Source organism: Vulpes vulpes, chromosome 16 (genome assembly GCF_048418805.1).
Source record: "Vulpes vulpes isolate BD-2025 chromosome 16, VulVul3, whole genome shotgun sequence".
NCBI classification, from domain to species: domain Eukaryota; kingdom Metazoa; phylum Chordata; class Mammalia; order Carnivora; family Canidae; genus Vulpes; species Vulpes vulpes.
The window spans coordinates 19,329,144-19,351,963 of record NC_132795.1 but is presented as its reverse complement, the minus strand read 5'-3'; the positions used below and the strand labels follow the sequence as shown (position 1 = coordinate 19,351,963).

Genomic DNA, 22,820 nt, shown 5'->3' with positions numbered 1-22,820 from the left:
AAATAAGACTTGAAAAGTCAGAATGACTCCTTGATTCATTGGCTGTGGAATGGATGTTGTGTTAGCATGTGCAAAACGACATTAATCTTGTATATCTCTTAGAATTCTTAGGTGACCAAGTGCATTGTCAGTGAGCAGTAATATTTGGGAAGGAGTCTTTTTTTTCTGAGCAGTAGGTTTCAACAGTGGGCTTAAAATATTCAGTAAACCATGTTGTAAACAGATATGCTGTCATCCAGACTCTGTTGTTCCATTTATAGAGCATGGGCAGAATTGATTTAGCATGATTTTTAAGGACCCAGGGATTTTCAGAATGATCAGTGAGTGTTGCCTTCATCTTAGTTACCAACTACATTAATCCCTAACAAAGAGTCAACATCTCATTTGAATATTTGAAGCCAGGCATTGACCCCTCTCTAACCAAGTCCTACATGGCATCTTTTTTCTTATAAAAGGCTGTTTCATCTATGTTGAAAATCTGTTTGGTATTATCTTAGATCTTCTGGATAGCTTGGTACAGCTTCTACATCAGTACTTGCTGCTTCGTCTTGTACTTATGTTATAGAGATGGCTTTTTTTCTTTTTTTTTTCCCCCTAAACATTTTTTTTTTTTTTTAAAGTACGTTCCATGCCCAACATGGGGCTTGAACTCACAATCCTGAGATGAAGAGTTACTGACTGAGCCAGCCCCAAGGTGGCTTTTTTTCTTAAACCTCATGCACCAACCTCTGCTAATTTCCAACTTTTCTTCTGCAGCTTCTTCACCTCTCTCAGCCTTCATAGAATTGAAGAGAGTGAGGGCTTTGCTCTGGATTAGGCTTCGACTTAAGGGAATGTTGTGACTGGTTTGATCGTCTATCGAGACCACTAAAACGTGGTCCATATCAGCAATAAAGCTGTTTGGCTTTCTTATCATTCAAATGTTCATGGGAGTGAACTTTTAATTTTCTTCAAGAAATTTTCCTTTGCATTCACAGCTTAGCTAACAGTTTGGCACAAGAGGTCTGGCTTTTGGCCTTCTTTTGGCTTTGGACACATCTTCCTCACTAAGCTTAATCATTTCTAACTTTTGATTGAAATTGAGAGATGTAGGACTCTTCCTTTCATTTGATCACATAGAAGCCATTGTAGGGTTATTAATTGGTCTAAGTTCAACATTGTTGTGTCTCAGGAAATAGGGAGGCTCAAGGAGAGGGAGATTTGAAAAGGCAGAAGCTGCTGGTCAATGGAGCGATCAGAACACTCACAACATTTATGTTCACTGCCTTATATAGGTGTGGTTTGTGGTGCCCCAAAGCAATTACAATAATAATATCAGGGATCACTGATAAGAGATGCTATAGCACATATAATGATGAAAAAGTTTGAAATACTGCAAGAATTACCAAAATGTGACACAAGAGACATGGAGTGAGCAAATGCTGTTAAAAAAATGGCACAGATAGGGATCCCTGGGTGGTGCAGCGGTTTGGCGCCTGCCTTTGACCCAGGGCGCGATCCTGGAGACCCGGGATCGAATCCCACATCGGGCTCCCGGTGCATGGAGCCTGCTTCTCCCTCTGCCTGTGTCTCTGCCTCTCTCTCTCTCTCTCTCTCTCTCTCTCTCTGACTATCGTAAATAAATAAAAAATTAAAAAAAATGGCACGGATAGACTTGTTTAACTCAGGGTTGCCACAAACCTTCGGTTTGTAAAAGCACGTAGTAAAGCAAAACACAGTAAAATTAGGTATGCTGGTATTTCTTTCCACAGACATTTTGAAGGAAGGGAAGTGTGTGTGTGTGTGTGTGTGTGTGTGTGTGTGTGTGTGTGTGTATGAGGAAGTTAAGACAGTGGATGAATAGGCATATACTTTTATAGGAATTTAATAAGACTGTGCATACTATTTAACACAAAATTGACCTCATTTTCCTGAAATTTTTTTAAAGATTTTATTTATTTATTCATCATAGACACAGAGAGAGAGGCAGAGACACAGGCAGAGGGAGGAGTAGGTTCCATGCAGGGAGTCTGACGTGGGACTCGATCCTGGGATTCCAGGATCACGCCCTGGGCGGAAGGCAGGCGCTTAAACTGCTGAGCCACCCAGGCTGCCCCATTTTTCTGAAATTAATGAGAAAAGCTAAAATGAAACAGAAGGAACTCCTTTAATTTAAATGTTTCTTCAGAAAAAAGATCTCTATAAAATTGAGAAAAGGAAGGAGTAATATTTTTAAAATACTGGTAATGTATAAAAGAACGAGTTGCCAGTAAATGAATATTTTATAAATAATAATTGAAATACAAATAAAATGTTATTTTTCATCTTTTTTTTAGATTGGCAGAAATTAATAAAATATACTGTAGAATGTGGGTAAATGAATACTCTTGTGAAGGCAAAATCCTTTCTGGTGGGAAGCAATGTGGCAGTACTTAAAATTTTAACCTAGGTAGGTCCTTAGATATACAATTTGATATCTAGAAATTTTTTCACTGAGAGATAATTAAATGTAAAAAGACATATATCTGCCTCTGGAAATGTCCATCATTATGGGATTAAGTCAAGGTATATCTATTCAGTAGGATAGCATACATCTATTAAAAATTGTAATGAATTATAGATTTATATTTATTGCAATGGAAATAGGTCCTCAACAAGCCCATTTTATTTCTCAACAATAAGTAATAGCATCCCTAATGGAGCCTCATTTATATAAAATTGTGTGTGTGAGTGGTAGACAAATTTTGATATAAATACTCATTAAAATGGTTATCTCTGAGTGGTAGCCTGTTGGGATTGCTTTTATTTGTACTGTTAGGTTTCTTTATGAGGAGTATTTATCATTTTTATACTTGAAAAAGGAGTTTTATCCCCCTCTTTTGGGACAAGTATGAATACAGCCTTTAAGCCAGTACCTGATTAAGTTCTATATATACCTAATTCTAACACAGTCTATAGAAGCGGTTAATGTAATACCTACGGGCTGTGGTTTGGGATGCTGTACTATTATTGTTGAAGTCACTCAGGAACCAGTAGAACTGGTCATAGATAGTTGGTGAGTTCTGAACTCCAGAGCCCAAGGCGCTGACTGCTATTTTTAGTGCCACACCCTGCTGCGGTTAACTTCTTTAAAGACTTGATTGTTAAAAACACAAAGTCAAGTTTGAACCTCTGTTTTGTTTTAATTTACTTTTTTCCCCCCAGCTTTACTGACATATAACTGACAAGGTGGTAAGATACTTAAAGTGCACACCATGATATTTATCTTTTTTAAGTTGTGCACTCAGCAAATTTTGACTGTACAGTGCATGGTTAATCAGCCATGCCACCATGTCACAAGTTAGATCTTTAGACCTTACTTATTGATTGTATAGCTGAAAGTTTGTGCCCTTTTATCAGCCTCTTCCTATTTTCCCATGACCTGGCAATAGCTTTTCTAGGAGTTTCATTTTTTTTTTAAAGATGCCATATGTGATTAATAATAGGCAATATTTGATTTTATGGCTTTACTTTGGATTAACAAGAATATCACAATTTATTGCACATGCTTGCCCTTGTTGATGAAGAATGGTAATATTAGAAGTCTTTCTCTTCTCTGCATATATATCAGGTACTGTCTTTATCATTGGGATGGAGGGGAAGTAAAATTCCTGCCCTCCAAAACCTCATTCTGTAATTTAACATTCAAGAGACTATTTCTATGAACCATGCTATGGCAGCACACAGTAGGACTTTTGACTTAGAAGTTGATGTGTTTCTTGGGCTTGAGTATCAGCTGTTTAAGAAAGATTTTCCAGAGGAAATACCTGAACTGAATTTTGAATTTCAGTTTAGACAGCTGAAGTTCGAAAGGTTAAACATGAATTAGCCAAACCAAAGAAAGAGATCTCTAGGGATACCTAAGTAAAGACAAAGGTGTGGATGCATGCAAGGGCATAGCACTTGTTGGGAACTGCTGGTCATTCAGCAGGTAGCAATTGAGATGGTACAGGCAACAGAGTGAGGCTGGAGAGGCCAGATCAAGAAGGGTCTTGTTGGCTGTCAAAAAGTTTTTTTCTCTGGATTTCCTTATAAATACAGCCTTTGTTCAGGTGGGATGGGATTCTTTGAGTTGTCTTTGACTGTTGAGGCTCTCTCCCAACCCTTAAACTCCCTCATAATTAGGGACGAATACTGTCAATTTGGGGAACTTGGATTGAAATGGAATAATGACAAGCTAAATGTAGACTGTACTCTTTACAGCAGACTGTAACTTAGTCTTTTAAATATTTAAGGCTTTGCACTGGCTCACACACCTTTAGTAAACGTTTAAATGAATGGGTTACAGGAAGGGAGTTATAAAAAGAAAATGTTTAGTATTTTTACATGTGACCATGTATAATTTTTCTATTCCCCATTTCAATTATAGAAGATTGTAATGGGCCTAGCTGAAAAGTCAACTCTTGGATAATTAAAAATTTTCAAAATGGAATCAGACCCAATAGTAAGGTCTGTTTGATTAGTGTACTGGTGGGTGACTGAATCAGCATCATAGTAGGAAAAAAAGTACCAGACAACTTCCAGCAATTTTCATTTTGATGAATGAACCCCAGTTTACCGAATATATGTGTCTTTTCTCCCCCTAGCTGAGAACGATCTTCTCGTGGCTTCCCCATAGAGATTATTTTTTTAGTTTTAACTAAAAAATTGTGGACCATGGACATTTATTCCTTTTCACTTGTCATAATGAGACCATGCTTTCTTGAACTTATGGATATGTACTCTTTATTTTCTGTTTGTTATAAAAGGAAGGATACATTTGCAACAATTAGGCATTGTTTTAGTGAAATAATTGTGCCATTTTGAAAGCAAATTATGTATCTGAGGCATATCTGTGAAGCAGCTTTATGATTATCAGCAACACAGCTGCTGTAACTATTATGTTAGTGGAATTGAATCTTTTGTTAATATGGGTCACATAACCAGCAGCTGAACTTTTATACTTGTAACTATGCAAGACCCTTACTAAGACATAATGTAATACAAATAGAAGAGATGTATCTCAAAGTGTTTTCAAATACAGGCTTAAGATTAGCAAGGTATTTGTTATATAGAACTAGAATGATAGCATTATAATGCAGTCTTATTTATGTATATAATTATATTTAATATTTTTAGTGTTTTCTTTCTATATTTAATATTTTTAAAGCTTTTTTCCCCTTTGCTGGCATTCTTGCGTCCTTTCTCTCTCTCTCTCTCTCTCTCTCTCTCTCTCTCTCTCTCTCGCTTTCTCTCGCTCTTTCACTCTTTCTTTCCTTTTAAAGCATAAATTAGCTAAGCCTATTTCCTTCCCCTATAAAAAGAAAAAAAGGAGATTAAAAGGTGTTTTTTCTATGTCCCATCTCACTTCCCATTACTTCTAATATTTTTAGTTTTTATTTTTTGCTTACATCTAAATACATATTCTGTAGCTTGAAATGGAAAAGACTTTTGCATATGTGGCTTCAGTGATAGCTCCTGTAGCCTGGTTAATACAGTTTTATTGTAACAAAATCTCCCTGAGGTGTGTGTCATATAGAGCTGATGAAAATGGAACTTTCCTGTAACTTTACTTTCCTGTAACTGCCTTATATCATTTTGAGTATAGGTGGTGTAATAAGTATTTTGTACATTATACCTATTTAATCTTAAAACCAAGATGAACATTTTTAAATGGGTATATATACATTTCTTATTTTCTGTTTTTCTGTAGAGTTGATTGCAGTTGTAACAAATAATACACCTTTTTTATACTTTCTTTGCCCAGTCTCCCTCAGTGATAATATTTTATAGAATTATGGTACAATATTACAACCAGGATATGGATGTTGTACAATCTGTTGCTCTTAATTCAGATTTTTCCAGTTTTACTTGAACTCATTTGTGCGTGTATATAATTCTGTACTGTTTAATCTTCTCGATGTGTTTGTATTTCTAGCACTGCATGCAGTCCAGTTTATCACAAGGGTCTTCTATGTTGCCCTGTTACCACACCTGCTTCTCTTCTGCTACTTCATTTTCCCTCTCCTATCTCTAACTCTGGGCAGCTATTAATCTTTCCTCCATTTCTGAATTTTTTTCATTTCAATAATGTTACATAAATGAAATCATACAGTATGTACCCATTTAAGAATAACTATTTTCACTCTAATTCCTTGGAGATTCATCCAAGTTTGTGTGAATTAGTAGTTTGTTTGCTTTTTATATTTAAGTTAGAGAATTTCCACATAGTTTAAAACTTAGTTTCTACTTTGTTTCCTTCCTAATCTATTTTAAAAATACATATATTTGTTTTAATCTAGGTGACAAGACACGACCACCATCCTCAAGCCCCTCTAGTATTATCCGCCGTACTTCCTCTCTGGATACACTTGCTGCTCCATACCTTTCTGGGCACTGGCCTCGTGATAGTCATGGGCAAGCTGCTCCTTGCATGAGGGACAAGGCTACACAGGTAGGTTTATTAAAATTCTTATCATGAAATGTTTTACTCTGAAACCATTTCTCATAATATTATTTGTTTTTACTCTGTGTTCAAATACTTAAAACATTAGTGTGTATTAGAATGACCTGAGAATCTTATCAAAAGTACAGATTCCCAGGCCTGACCTCCAGATACTTTGTAGTAGGCTTTGGTTGTGTTTTGGGAATGTGCACTTTTAAATAATATCCAAAGTAATTCCAATACATAAGGATAATTTATGGATGCACTTTTCCCATTTCCTCTTTATTTGTTTATTTAGAACATCAGAATATATTTAATATATTGAATTTATAACAGGATTACTTTACTTTCCGTCTAACCTTATATTTTTATGCCATAAATCTTCCCATGTTGGGAGATTGGGATTGTATTACATTGCAGATTGATTCTGTAAATGTAAGTATCCTGACAAAGAGACCCTGGAAGCAAAATTTTGTACTTTTAGATTAATGAAATTTTTTAGTTATGAGAATCTTAAGAGGGGCACCAGCTAGCTCATTTGGAAGAGCATACAACTCTTGATCTTTGGGGTTGTAAGTTTAGCCCCACCTTGGACATAGAGATTACTAAAAATAAAAGGTTCTTATGAGATTGCTTAGATCTACTTCCTGATTTTACAAATGAGGAAGCTGAGGTCCAAGATCAAAGTCAAGTGATAACTGCATCTTAGTTTGGTATAGTTTCTTTCATAGCACTTATTATAATTTAAAGTTAGTTAAATATTTGTCTAATCATTAATGTTTCCCATACTCACTAGATGTTGTCTAGCTTGTCCATTTCTGTATTTTTATCTCTAGGATTTAGTACTGTACCTGAGAGAATAAACTCTCAAGGATTATTTGCAAAGGAATGAATAAGTAGAACAGTTAAAGCTTTATTGCTGATGAAGAATGAGAATCAGTTAAAGAGTTAAAAGATTCTTTATACTGATTGTTGAAAATTAGCTAAGGTATTATCTTGCTTTAAACTTCAAATTTATATCACTCATGATTTCTTGATCCTAGCACTTTATGAAGAGAATGTCCTTTTACAGAACCAAGTAAATACACTTTGCAGTGGTTTTTGGATTTGCATTTTGGTTTCCAAAATTCCACATGTTCTTGTTGTGTTGTGTTTTTTTCTATTCTGATATTCTTGAAACTGAGTCCCACTATTAGTGTAGATGTTTGGGATTTGAGATTACCTTGATGTTTATACTCCAGTGGCAAATACAGAAATGAAAACAGAGGCTGTACTCCTCAAAATTAATGAATCTTTTGAGAAACTGACTTTAACCAAATAGTTGTACAAAATTCTCCATTTATTCAAAATCTCTAAGTTTGTGAGATTAGGGCATGTAGTATGGGAAATAAGTCCCTACTTCCTTTCTGCTTAATCCACATGCCATGTTTAAATTACTGTGGATATATTTCCTTGAACATTTCTGCAACCCTTGTTATCTCTGCAGTTTCAGGTTCAGTGGGCTCAGATATTTTGTCTTACCAGTAAGAATAAACAATCTTATAAGTCACTAGGATCCCACCTAGCTCTGACTACATTGAATTAAAGTATAAACCCCATACTTGCTTCACCTTTTTCTAAATGTCCCCCAAATTGGGAATAATAAGGGTATATATACAAAGAAAACTTGTAATTACCATATTGTTAATCTTGCTTGTAAAGCTCCCATTAGAATCTCCTAAGGTACAATACGGCAATAGCTGGGCACTCTGATCTCTCATTTACACTGTGGGCTCCCATCTTTGGCAAGTGACTATAGCACTAATGTGATTAATCACAAGTTCTCAAATTCCCTATTGGTAGGTGTTGGATTCACTAATGTATGTATGTATGCTAGTTAATTAAGTCAGCTTTTTAAAGATTTCCTTTTTTTTAAAGATAGCATGAACAGGGAAGGGAGTAGAAGAAGAGAGAGAAAGAGAAAGAGGGAGAGAGAGAATCCCAAGCAAAATCCATGCTGAACACAGAGCCTGCTACAGCGCTAGATCTCATGACATGGAAATCATGACCTGAGCCAAAACCAAAAGTCGGTGCTTAACTGACTTAGCCACCCAGGTGGCTCTTAGATCAGCTTTTAAAATTTTTGGTAAAATATATATAACATAAAATTTACAATTTTTAAGTATAAAGTAGCATTGATTATATTCACAATGTTGTTCAGCCATTGCCATTATCTGCTTCCAAAACTTTTCATCACCCCAAACAAAAACTCTAACTCCCCATTCTTTCTTTAGCCTCTGTAACCACTGTTCAACTTTGTTTCTGTGAATTTGCCTGTTCTAGATATTTTATATAAGTAGAAGCATACAATATGTGTAAATCTTTTTCTTTTAAGATTTTAAGATTTTTTTTTTTAAGATTTTTTTATGAGAGAGAAGAGTACAAGTGAGGGGAGAGGGAGAAGCAGGTTCCCCATTGATCAGGGAGCTACATGTGGGGCTTGATCCCAGGACTCCAGGATTATGGCCCGAGCTAAAGGCAGCCACTTAAGCACTCAGGTGCCCCCCCAATATTTGTAATTAGCATTATGTTTTCAAAGTTCATCCATGTTGAACCATTTCCTTTTTCATGGCTGTATGATATTCCACTATATGGGTAAACATGTTTATCCATTTATCTCTTTGTGGACATTTGAGTTGTTAACAAATTTTCGCTATTGTTAATAATGCTGAAATGAACATTGGTTTATAGGTATCTATTTGAATCTCAGCTTTCAATTCCTTTTAGTACATATGTAAGAGTGAAATTGCCTGACAGTCATATATTTAGCTTTTAGAGGAACTGCCAGACTTTTTTTCACAGCAGGCTACACCAGTTTATATCCCCTCTGGCAATGTATAAGGGCTCTAGTTTCTCTCTATCCTCACCAAAACTTATTATTTTCATTTTTTTCTTCAGTATAGCTATCCTAATAGGTACGAAATTGTATCTTACGGGTTTTATTTATATTTTCCTAATGACTAATGATGTTGAGCATCTTTTCATGTGCTTTTTTGTGTATCTTTGGAGTTCAGACACTTCTGTGCCTTTGTTTCCTCTTTGTAAAATGGGAAAATAATAGTACCTATCTTTTAAGATTATTAGGAGGATTAAACTAGGAAATATATGTAAAACACTTAGAAAAGTGTCTGGCACATAGTGCATTTCATAAATGCTCATCATTAAAATTACTACCTTTGATTATTGTCAGAACAAGGATGCACGTAGGTTTCATATGTTAGGCAGTTTGTCAATTGCTGTTAGATTCTGGGAGCATTATGTTGGCGAAGATTCAGGCTAACAATTACTGGGACTGATTAGCAATTTTTGTCCTTGTTGAGAGGCCTTGGGCTCTCATAAATCACCCCTGATAAAAATCACCCCTGGTCCAGATAGTGCTAGAACAGACAGTATGATGAAAGTAATTTATTTTATATTATAGATGGGTGCTTCTGGGAAGTTCCTGTTAGACTTTTGACAGAACATATCATGTTACCACTCTGAGCCCTGGTTCTTCATTAAAAAAAAAAAAAAAAATGGGGATGCCTGGGTGGCTCAGTGGTTGAGCATCTGCCTTTGGCTCCAGGCATGATCTCAGAATCAAGTCCTGCATCCGGCTCCCTGTGAGGAGCCTGCTTCTCCCTCTCCCTGTGTCTCTGCCTCTCTCTGTGTGTCTTTCAGGAATAAATAAGTGAAATCTTAAAAAAAAAAAAAAAAAAAAAAAAAAAGTATGATTCTAAGGTCTGTCTCAGCATCTCCAGGATGAGTGGGAATGGAAAGAGGAGGTTCTGGAAAATACAGAGAAAGGCACCTATCAAAAACATTGAGTATGACAGCAAGTTTTTAAAGATGTCAATCTCTCCTTCTTCCTTACCTCTACCCCATTTTTTGCATTGGTCATAAGAGTGAGTGGATGAAAAAAAAAAAAAGAGGAGTGGATGATTAAAATTTTATTGTACATGATTATTTGACACAAAGATAGTAAAAATATGGCATCATTTCTTTTTTCCTCTATCTTTGGCAGACATTGCTCATTCTCTATGAACTCAAATAGCCTGAGAGTCTCTCAAGTTCAGTGCTTTAGCTTGCCATTGCCAATGGAGCAGGACTGGTCCATGAGACTGTCTACAAAACTTATCTACCATTTCTGCTTTAGAGTCTGATAACGCTGCCTAATACTATGCTGCCCCCAACTTCTCCCTTCTGTCCCCCCACTTCCTATGTTCTTTTAAAGATCCTAAAACTGACCATTTATCAGCTTGCCTTCCAAATTTAGACTATATTCCCAGCATTAGCTGTTTTGCAGTTATATTAATCTAATTTAACTCCCCTAATCTTCCAGGGGGGATGCCTTTTGAATTTTCTGACTACAGCAGTTTGTGCGCATAAAATGAAATGTATATGTGTGGCTGCATTATTTGACATTCTTTTGACTGAAAAGTTATTCTCTTCCCAATTTTCCTAACCACCTAGCCTTCTTTACCTTACAGGGGGCATGTGTGAGTTTGTGAATTTGTGACTCATGTGATTGGTGTCTGGTTTTCTTTATCATTTCTTTTGTTTGTTTCATAAACCAGTCATCTTTTGTTTTTACAAATCTAATGTTATTTTCTCTTGGAACTCCTACATTTCAGAGACTATTTTCCTCCTTTAGTGGTTGATTTTGATTCAGAGCTTACTTTTTTTTTTTTTTTTCCATTTTATGCACTGGCTTGAAATTGTAAGCCAAGTTCAGAAACTATAAGATGGTCTGTTATTAAAACCTAACAAAATTAAATACTTGGTAAATTAGAGACTAAAATAATGTTGATTTATTGAAAGTAGTTGTTTATAAGTCCATAAACTTGTTTAGAGGTTGTTTCCTTTTTTTTGAAAGAATGATCTGGAACTTATAGCAAGAAAAGAAATAACTGTTTTGTATGTTTGATGTAAGCAACACTACAGTGTATCTTAGTGTTAGGAGATGAAAGTACTGAACAGGTAAATCAACTTTTTTTAAAAATTACTTTTTGAGGAACTCTTGCTATTTTGTATAAAACCTTGATCCACTGGTTAAAATTGGTAATATTAAGAGGGAAGGAAAGGGTTAAGATATTTTTTTTTTCCCAGATCTAAATTTAACAACCTCTATATAAGTTCTATAGTTGGCTTCTCAGTAGCTTTGCCTTTCTTGGTTAAGCCTAGGATTCTGAAACAATCTAAATTTCCAAATGTTTTACCACTTGACTGATGTTGTTGTCCTTTCTTCACAGTTTAGATCAGATTTCTTTAGGTCAGTGATTCTATACATTGTTTTTTAAACAGGCTGGGCTATAGCATAATAAAGTAGAGTCATATCATGAAATCCTTTAAAACAACTAGTTTCTTGACTGTGTAACCTTTTCTTTTCTTTTCTTTTCTTTTCTTTTCTTTTCTTTTCTTTTCTTTTTTTTTTTCTTTTCTTTTCTTTCTTCTCTCAATAATTTAGAAAGTACACTCCTATTCTCAATAATGAACTTGCAGTGCCCTGTGTACTCTATTCACTAACGCTTCTCGGGTTTTCTGTTTTGCCTGGAATGCTTTTCCACCATTTGCTTGGATAACTTACATGCTAATGCTCATAGCAGCCTCCCCACCCCCCATTCCATAAAATCTTGCCTATCTCTTTCCCTGTCTTTGTAGTTTGGGTTAGATGCCTTTCTTAGGGGGACCTCTGTCATCAATCATACCATGATTGGCTATTACTGTTTCTCTTTTAGAAAAAACTTTTTGAGAGTAAGGACTGTTTTTTCCTTAACCCCAGTACCTAGTCCAGTGCCTGACACATTAATAGTAGATGCTTGATAGTTTTCTAGTATAGAGTGCAAGACTGAACAAAATTAAAATATACTTGATTAAAACTCAATTTTACTTTTTTAAAAAAAGATTTTATTTATTTATTTGTTCATGAGACACACACACACACACAGAGGCAGAGACATAGGCAGAAGGAGAAGCAGGCTCCATGCAGGGAGCCTGATGTGGGACTTGATCCCAGGACTCCAGGATTACACCCTGGGCCAAAGGTAGGCGCTAAACCACTGAGCCACCCAGGGATCCCCCAATTATACTTTTTTTTTTTATTATTATTATTATTTATTTGTGATAGTCACAGAGAGAGAGAGAGAGAGAGGCAGAGACACAGGCAGAGGGAGAAGCAGGCTCCATGCACCGAGAGCCCGATGTGGGATTCGATCCCGAGTCTCCAGGATCGCGCCCTGGGCCAACGGCAGGCGCCAAACCGCTGCGCCACTCAGGGATCCCTATACTTTTTTATTAACATCTAAGGGTGTCTTTTTTTTTTTAAGATTTTATTTATTTATTCATGAGAGAGAGAGAGAGAGAGAGAGAGAGAGAGAGAGAGAGAGGCAGAGACACAGGCAGAGGGAGAAGCAGGCTCCATGCAGGGAGCCTGACGCGGGACTCGATCCTGGGTCTCCAGGATCACATCCTGGGCTGAAGGCGGCACTAAACCGCTGAGCCACCCGGGCTGCACTCTAAGGGTGTCTTATAATAAAGCACGGCTTCTTCATAGAACAAAGAAAGCAATTATCTTTTGAGTTAGGAGTTTAAGTAAAGTTAGTGACTTTTTAAAGTATTTTTTCCTGTTTGAACATCTTATAACTGAAGTTAGTAATAAAGCTTGTCTATTGCTCTTCATGCTTGCTTTTATTTTTCTTGCTTAGTACTCTTGTCCTTATTATCTTAATTTATTCTTAACAAACCTATAGGAAACTTTTATATCCCTTTCATTTTCATTGAGTTAATTTTATACTTAATATATTTAGTTTCCCTAATTTAAAAATCTTTTTATTTAGAAAAAGTCTCATATATGGAAAAATTGCAAGAGGCATGCCTGGGTGGGTTAGTCAGTGGATCATCTGTCTTTGGCACAGGTCATGATCCCGGGATCCTGGGATCAAGCCCCATGTTGGGCGTCTGATCAGCGGAGAGCCTGCTTCTCTATCTCCCTTTGCCTGCCACTCCCCCTGCTTGTGCGTGCATGCTCTCCCCCCCCAACCCCCGTCAAATAAAATATATAAAAAAAAGAAAAATTGCAAGAATAGATTAAACGCCAGTAAACTCTTCACCTATATTCACCAGTAAACATTTTTATATATTTTTATTTTTTGGTGTAGATATAATTGCTTTTATTACTATTTGCTAATTGTTAGTAAGTTGCAGACATTCTAACCCTTTTCAGATACTTCAACATGTATATGAACAAGGACTTTAAAACAATTACCAAAGGATAATTACCAAATCTTTCAAGTTTCCTCAATAATGTTTTCTGTGGGGGATCCCTGAGTGGCGCAGTGGTTTGGTGCCTGCCTTTGGCCCAGGGCACGATCCTGGAGACACGGGATTGAATCCCACGTCAGGCTCCCGGTGCATGGAGCCTGCTTCTCCCTCTGCCTGTGTCTCTGCCTCTCTCTCTCTCTCTCTCTCTGTGACTATCATAAATAAATAAAGAAAAAATATTTAAAAGAAATAATGTTCTCTGTGGTAATTTATTCTGCAAGCCAGGATCCAGTCAAGAAACAGACATGGCATTTAGATGTTATGTTTATTTAGTGTCCTTTAATCTGAAACAATTACTTAGCCATTTATATTTTTCCTATTTTTCCTAACTTTGATATTTTTTAAGAGAGCAAGCTGGTATTTTTATTGAATATTCTTAACTTGAGACTGTCTTTTTACAATTAAATTCAAGTTATTACATTTTTGGCAAGAATACCATATATATGTTGTGTACATATTCTTCCACAACCTCCTTTTTCCTTAAGGACGTTACTTATCCATATAGAAAGATTGTCCCTTAAAAGTCCTCTCCCCATCCCCGTGTATAAGGAGGTATTATTTTGAATAGGCTACATGTTTATCCTTATGGTGCAGCATCTAAGAGTATATACAGTTAAGGAAGGATCTTCTTCCCATGAGGCAACCGCTGTTATATTTCTTCTGTTATAGGGAGCCTTGAGTTTTTAACAATATCTCATAGAGATTATTATGAATTTCCTTATTTTTTATAGCCAAATAAGTATTGTGTTGAAAAGATACATCATTACTTTATTTAACAAATCCTCTATTTACATTGTCTAATCTTTTACTTGTAAAAATGGTGCTACTGGGAATAATATGCTATCTCATTTTGTGCATAAAGATATGTATTTTGTACATTTGCATGATAAATTACAAAAGAAGGGTGAATGGAACAGTATGCATTTATAACTTCAACACAAGTTGTTTAGTCCCCTGCCATAAAGTCTGTACTAATTTACACTTCCACCAGCAGTGTTAGAGGGAGTATGATATCAAATCACACAATCTTAGTGAACTTTTAACTTGGATTTCTCTTATGGGTGAGATTGAGCATATTTTCATGTACTAAGAACTCATTTTATTTTTTCTGATGCAATGTCTTTAAAGTCTGGATTTTGTATAACCACTAAGCATTAAAAAAGAAGCACTAAGTATTTACCATTTTTGAGGCTATACTTTGCAGATATGTAAAGCAAGCCTAGATAGAGTATAGAAGTGAAGACTGTGGGCAGCCCCAGCAGCGCAGCGGTTTAGCGCCGCCTGCAGCCCGGAGCGTGATCCTGGGGACCTGGGATCGAGTTCCATGTCGGGCTCCCTGTGTGTAGCCTGCTTCTCCCTCTGCCCATGTCTCTGCCTCTCTCTATATATGTCTCTCATGCATAAGTAAATAAAATCTAAAAAAAAAAAAAAAAAAAGTGAAGACTGTGAACTCCAGAGTCTTAGGTTTATGTATTATTTTTTTTTAAATTTTTTATACTTCTTTTTATTTATTTATTTATTTATTTTATTATTTATTTATGATAGTCATACAGAGAGAGAGAGAGAGGCAGAGACACAGGCAGAGGGAGAAGCAGGCTCCATGCACCGGGAGCCCGACGTGGGACTCGATCCCGGGTCTTCAGGATCGCGCCCTGGGCCAAAGGCAGGCGCCAAACCGCTGCGCCACCCAGGGATCCCCGAGTCTTAGGTTTATATCTTGGCTTTGCCACTTCTTAGCTGTGAAACAATAAGCAACTTATCAAGCTTCCTTACCTGTAAAAATTGTAGAGCTTCACATATATTTTCAGTCAGATAATACAGTGAAGACCTTTCACTGTACTTTCATAAAGCAAAGTGCCTAGCACATAATAAGATCACAGGAATGTTAGCTGTTATTAGTATGTGTTTGCTCAATAAATGCTATGGCTGTAATTATGTAAAAATAATGACCAAACATTCATTAATAATAGAAATGAAAGAAATAGGCTAAAATAAAGTAACTGGTGCTGGAGGAATTTTGGGTCATTGTGTTATTTTAAATATTCTAGTACTTAATTTTCTTTGATAGGAATGTATTGTATAATAGAAAAGTGTATACTTTTTAGAAATGAAACTTTTTCAGGTTTATTGAGATAAAATTGACCTATACAGCATTGTAAAAGTTTTTGTACAGCATGTCTGGGAATACATACATTATGAAATGATTACCACAGTGAGTTTAGTTAACATCCATTATCTCATATAGTTTAAAAAAAATGTTTTTTCTTGTCATGAGAACTTTTAGGATCTACTCTTTTAGCAGGTTTCAAATATACCATACAGCAGTATTAAGTATGGTCACCATATTATACATCCCCAGTACTTGTTTATCTTATAACTAGAAGTTTGTACCTTTAGACTGCCTTCATCCAGTTCCCCCTCCAGTGCCTCACCAGTGCCTGCCTCTGATACCCACAAATCTGATCTCTTTTTCTCTGAGTTTTTTTAGACTCTACATGTGATCATACGGTATTTTTCTTTATCTGCCTGACTTGTGTGATTGAGCATGATGTCCTCAAGATGCATCCATCTTGTTGCAAATGTAGTATACATTTATTGTTAAATGGTTAACATATCCTTTCCATCTTTTTTCCATTATAGACAGAGAGTGCATGGGCCGAAGAATACTCTGAAAAGAAGAAAGGGTCTCACAAGCGTTCAGCGTCATGGGGCAGTACAGATCAACTTAAGGAGGTCAGGAAAATGGTTCCAAGGAAGGGGGTGTTGAAGTTTGATACCTTTCTTGGCTAGTTCCCTAAATCCTTCTTGGGCAGCAAGGATTTGTCAGTTTCAATTGTTTTGTGTTGGTTTTGTTTTTATCTTTTTGATTTGTTTACTTGAGAAATAATAGAAAAATAGCTATTACATTGATTGGATAAAGATTTGAATATGAGAAATGTACACATTACCTACCAGATTTATATGTCTTTTTCCTGTCTTTTTGTTTTATTAAATAAGAGTCCATGCCTGTTAACATAACCTGAGCGTGAGATGTATAAAATTGTGATAATGTAACAAATTCACATTTTTTACTTCTGCATATAATGGTAGTGTTTCTGAGATTCAGTAACACAATATAACCAAATTGATTATGGCCCTATGCTGATTACCCTTTTCTGTGCCTATAATTAGGACATTTGTACTTTTACATGTAACCTAGAAATAAAGATTTACTGAAGGAATACTATAGGATATTGATTGAAAGTTTTTGTTATGTAAAGATTGTGCCTGAATGCATTACATGGCTTGAATTGATGTCTAAATACTGTTTAATTTTTGGAGCTTTTGAAGGTTAGGTGTTTAAAGAAATCTAAGATGTGATTCATTTTTACACAATGAGAATAAAGTTCATTATTTTTAAATTCTTTGTGAAAGCTATAATGTAATTTATTCTAAGTGTTGAAAATTTCATTGATTTAGTACTTGGGAAGCTTAAAGGCTCTTAACAGTGTTGGAACGTAATTTTGTTTCTCCCTAAAAGAAAGATACATATGTATACACATATGTATGTGTATATATGTAAATTTTGTTCAATAAATCATTTTGTGATAGGATTTTAAAAGTCAAAAGATTTATTAAGGCTAAATTATACTGGTTTTATTTTTCCAGCAAGGATATGTTTTATGTATCTTGGAAAACTCTGATGCACTTTTTTTTTTCCCCTTTGCAGATTGCAAAATTACGCCAGCAGTTGCAAAGAAGTAAACACAGCAGTCGACATCATCGAGATAAAGAAAGACAATCCCCATTCCATGGCAACCATGCAGCTATTAACCAGTGTCAGGTAGGAGCACAAATACCACAAAATCCAAACAAGGGATTTGTTGTTTTCCGGGTGATATGTTATTTTATAGGTAACTATTCAAGACAGAAATGTCCAAAAGCATTTTTGAAACCGTGATTACATACTGAATCAGCCTTAAAACAAAACAAAACAAAAAACACAGAATACTAAGTTGACAACTGATACTTTCCTTTAGTAATCTGTGATTTGACTTTTGGAAGGCATAGCTAATTACATATTTTTATTTACCATATTTTTGTCTTTATTGATTCAATATATTGAGACCGAATAATAGAGAGATCAGCATTGGCTATAGAATCAGACCCTGGATGAGCAATCTGTTCTTTCTAAGTCTCAATTTCCTCATCTGAAGATTGAGAAAAATAATGATACGTCTAATAAAATATTTTTTTATTTTTTATTTTTTAAAAATATTTTATTTATTTTTTCATGAGAATACACAGAGAGGAGAGGGAGGCAGAGACACAGGCAGAAGGAGAAGCAGGTTCCACGCAGGGAGCCCGACGTGGGACTCAATCCCAGGTCCCCAGGATCACGCCCTGGGCCGAAGGCGGCGCTAAACCACTGAGCCACCCGGGCTGCCCTCTAATAAGATATTTTAATGGGGGAAAGCCTTTAACTGCTTTGATTCCTTTATTAGAACCCTATGAACTGCTCTTGATGACTCACCCAGGGAACATTTCTCTTTAACTGATTTGCAATTGAATGGGGTCTCTTGGCAAAAGAGCAAAAAAAAATTTGCCAACCCTTTCTATAGGTTGATAGCTTCTGATAACCAACTATGTCTGGATTTTTCCAAGAGAAAGTGTAAGTAGAGGTATATTTTTTTCAAATTAATTTTGCCCTTAAATATTGATATATTGGTCAAATTTGATTTCATAAATTTATGGTTTGGTTATAGTTTCTAATAGCTTTTGTCCATTTATAAGGAATTTTAATTATAAAACGTGAATACACACTAATACATTTAAAAACCTAAACAAACTAGATTTACATTTGGAAAAATAGAAAATGAAAAGTGACAAAAAATGAAAAATTTGAATAGACTAATAACTGTCAAAACTGGAATACTAATTAAAAACCAAACTTCTAGGGGCTCCTTGGTGGCTCAGTCATTTAAGCATCTGCCTTTGGCTCAGATCATGATCTCGGGGTCCTGGAATCAAGCCCTGCATCGGGCTCTCTGCTCAGTGGGGAGTCTGCTTCTCCCTCTGCCTCTGCCCCTGCTAGTGCTCTATCACTTGCTCTCTGTCAAATAAATAAAATCTTAAAAAAAAATTTTTAACCCCCCCAAAACCCAAATTCCTTCACTTTCAAAAGATTCAGATGGCAGTATAGGTGAATTTGCCAACCTTATACTCCCTCTAATTTATCCATTAATAATTTGTATGTACTTCTAAGAGACAAGGCCACTTTGTATCTCCCAACTCCTTTTTATTACCAAGTAGAATACAAATTAGATTTAACTTTATTGAATTAAGTGACTTAATTCAATAAAGTTTAGGAGTTTTTAGGAGTTAATAAGTTTTAGGAGTTAATAAGTTTCTGAAGTGAGTTTTTCTTTAAGATTTTGTTTATTTATTCATGAGAGATACACAGAGAGAGGTAGAGAGATAGGCAGAGGGAGAAGCAGGCTCCCTGTGGGGAGCCTGATGCAAGACTCGATTCCATGACCCTGGGATCATGCCCTGAGCTGAAGGCAGATGCTCAACCACTGAGCCACCCAGGTGTCCCTGAAGTGATTTTTTTTTTTAAGTTGTGTTAAAATCAGCAATTAAAGTAGTAAAATTATCCAAAATTTTCCTTTTTTCCCCTTCTTATAAGATGAATTTGCTTAATAACATTATTAGAGTTTGCATAAAATTCATGTTTCTTTTTTTTAAGTTTTATTTTTTTTTAAGATTTTATTTATTTATTCATGAGAGACATACACAGAGAGAGAGAGAGAGAGAGAGAGAGTGAGAGAGAGGTAGAGACACAGGCAGAGGGAGAAGCAGGCTCCATGCAGGGAACACGACGTGGGACTCGATCCTGGGTCTCCAGGATTAGGCCTTGGGCTGAAGGCAGCGCTAAACCTCTGAGCCACCAGGGCTGCCCAAAATTCATGTTTAAAACATACCTCCCAGAGAAGGTAAGGGCTAGAAAATAGAGTAACTTAAAAAATCAATTTATGTAATTTGAGTTTGTATGTATAATTGACACACCAAACATCTTGAATACTTGACTTGTTTTTTGAGTGCTAATAGCCAACCAAAGATCAAGCACATGTTCATCATGAAAGCTATGACAGTAGTATTCATGTTTAATTGAAACTTTCAGGACAACCCGGGTGGCTCAGCGGTTTAGTGCCACCTTCGTTTCAGGGCCTGATCCTGGAGACCTGGGATTGAGTCCCATGTCGGGCTCCCTGCATTGGAGCCCGCTTCTCATTCTGCTTGTGTCTCTGCCTCTCTCTCTCTGTGTCTCTCATGAATAAATAAATTTTTAAAAATTTCAGACCATGGAATGTGACAATATTATTAAGTTATGGGTATGTCTTTGTTTTAGTTCATTCTCTCTCTAGTGGAGAAAACTACCACTTTGAGATTTGTGTATTTTTGAGGTCATTCCTCTATTCATGGAACATTTATTAAATATCTGCCATATGGTTCATGCTATAGTACTCATTAGGGGATGCAGCAATAAGTATTGGGGCTTGCCCCTCACCAAGTCTCAGCTAGATATAAGTAAACAGTCATTACACAGTGTAATGAATGTGTTGATAGTGTTTGGGAGAATTTACACTGTTATAGAAGGAGTATTATCCTTGAAGCTCTGGAGCCATCTATAGAGGCTTGTCAGAGAAAGTGGTGTTTAAGTGGATCCCTGAAAGCTGATTTAGCCAGTCTTCTAGAGGTGGAAGATAATGTAGGAGTTATAGTAAGAAATTAGGCTAGAAAGTTAAATAGCAGCCAAATCTAAATGTCTTCCTGTCTTAGTTGTTAAGAAGTTAGGACTTTGTCCTAGAGGCACCAGAGAACTATCTTTTTAAATGTAGGGGATTGATTCTAGTAGTGGTCATTGTAAGTCCAGACTAGAGAATGAATTTGGAAGAGGACAAGATTAGAGGCAGGAAAACCATTTAAGAAGAGGGTTTATAATCGAAGTAAATGATGGTGGCCTAAAATAGATAGAAGCTATGGTGCTGGAGAGAATGTTAAACCTGAGTGATATTTAGAAAGCAGTAATTAATAGTTGAAGTATAGTAAGTGCTTATAATATGGCAAACACTCTACTACTCAGCTTTTGTATGTATTATTAACACTTAATCATTTTTGAGGTGGGGGTTGTTACTGTCCTCACAGACACGGAAATTAAGGCCAAGAGAATTTAGGAACCTTGTTCTAGGTCATATGAGACAAAGCTAGTATTCTAACCCAGGCATTTTGACTTCAGAGTCTGAGTCTTTAAAATCTGTATTAGCTGATGATTGATGAGAAGGGTAATGATGGAGGGATGCCTGGGTGGCTCAGTGGTTAAGCATCTGCCTTTGGCTCAGGGTATGATCCTGGAGTCCTAGAATTGAGTCCCACATCAGGCTTCCTGCATGGAGCCTGCTTCTTCCTCTGCCTGTGTCTCTGCCTCTCTCTCTCTGTCTCACATGAATAAATAAAATCTTTAAAAAAAAAAAAAGAGAAGAGAATGTTGGAGAGGTAGGAGCAAAAGGGTAATGCCAATTCTTGCCTTTAAAACATGAGTTAAGGGCAGTTCGGGTGGCTCAGAGGTTTAGTGCTGACTTCAGCCCAGGGCATGATCCTGGAGACCTTGGATTGAGTCCCATGTCAGCCTCCCTGCATGGAGCCTGCTTCTCCCTCTGCCTGTGTCTCTGCTTCTCTCTCTCTCTGTGTGTCTCTCATGAATAAATAAACAAAACCTTTAAAAAAATAAAACATGAGTTAAAAAATGCATCTACCTACTTCATACCATGTACAAAAATGACTTAAAATGGATCAAAGACCTAAATGTAAGAGCTAATCTCTTAAATCTCTTAAATGGAAGCATAGGCATAAATGTGGAGTTGGATTAGGCAATGGTTTGTTAGGCATGACACCAAAAGTACAAAGAAAAAGTAGATAAATTGGATTTTATCAGAATTAAAACCTTGTGCTTCAAAGGGCACTACCAAAAAAGTGAAAATATAACCAACAAAATAGGTATTTGCAAATCGTATTATTTGATAAAAAACTTGTATTAAAGGATGCCTGAGTGGCTCAGTGGTTGAGTGTCTGCCTTTGACTCAGAGTGTGATCCCGACCCAGAGTGTGATCCCGGAAGCCGGGATTGAGTCCCACATCAGGCTTTCAGCAGGGAGCGTGCTTCTCTCTGCCTGTGTCTCTTTCTCTCTCTCTGTCTCTCATGAATAAATAAATAAATCTTTTTAAAAAAACCAACAACACCTGTATTTAGAATATATAAAGAATTCTTATGGCTCAGTAATAAAAAGATAACCCAATTTTAAAACGGGCAAAGGATCTAAATAGAGAATTCTCTGAAGAAGATATACAGCTAGCCAACTAAGCATGTAAATAGATCTCCACTGTCATGCAATTAAGAATTTTAGTGAGATAATACTTTATACTTACTAGGATGGCTAAAATTAAAAAGACTGCTAAGTATTAGAGAGGATGTGGAGACATTAGAACCTTTGTATATTGCTGATAGGAATGTAAAGTGGTGCATCCACTTTGGAAAATAGTCTGGCTGCTTCTCAAAAAGGGTAAACCTAGGTTTATTATATGATTCAGCACTTCCTCTCCAAGGTATATACCCAAGAGAATTGAAAGCATATGTTCACATAAAAACTTGTACACAGGGGTGCCTGGGTGGCTTAGTTGGTTGAGCGTCTGACTCTTCGTTTCAGCTCAGGTCATGATCTCATGGGTCATGGGATGGAGCCCTGCATCAGGTTCCATGCTTCTTGTAGAGTCTGCTTGAGACTCTCTCTCTCTCTCTCTCCCTCTGGCTCTCCTACCGCTTGCACATGCTGTCCCTCTTTCAGTCTCTCTCTCTCTGTAAAGTAAATCTTTAAAACCAAACCAAAACAAAACAAAAACTTGTACACAATGTTCATAGCAGCATAGCTCATAATATTTGGAAACAGCCCAGATGTTTATCAACCAATGAATGGATAAATATAATGTATATCCAAAGAGTGGG

The 22,820-nt window shown here is 36.3% G+C and overlaps 1 protein-coding gene across 2 annotated transcripts in view; it reads left to right on the top strand.

Annotated features, from left to right (window-relative positions):
- Positions 1-22,820, top strand: part of FAM117B (family with sequence similarity 117 member B) — a 76,875-nt gene that overhangs the window by 34,398 nt on the left and 19,657 nt on the right. For both annotated transcript variants that reach the window (XM_072742004.1, XM_072742003.1), the window contains exons 2-4: positions 6,300-6,451; positions 16,421-16,513; positions 17,490-17,603. In XM_072742004.1, the coding sequence (XP_072598105.1) occupies positions 6,300-6,451; positions 16,421-16,513; positions 17,490-17,603 (359 nt within the window). The remainder of the gene's footprint in view (positions 1-6,299; positions 6,452-16,420; positions 16,514-17,489; positions 17,604-22,820) is intronic.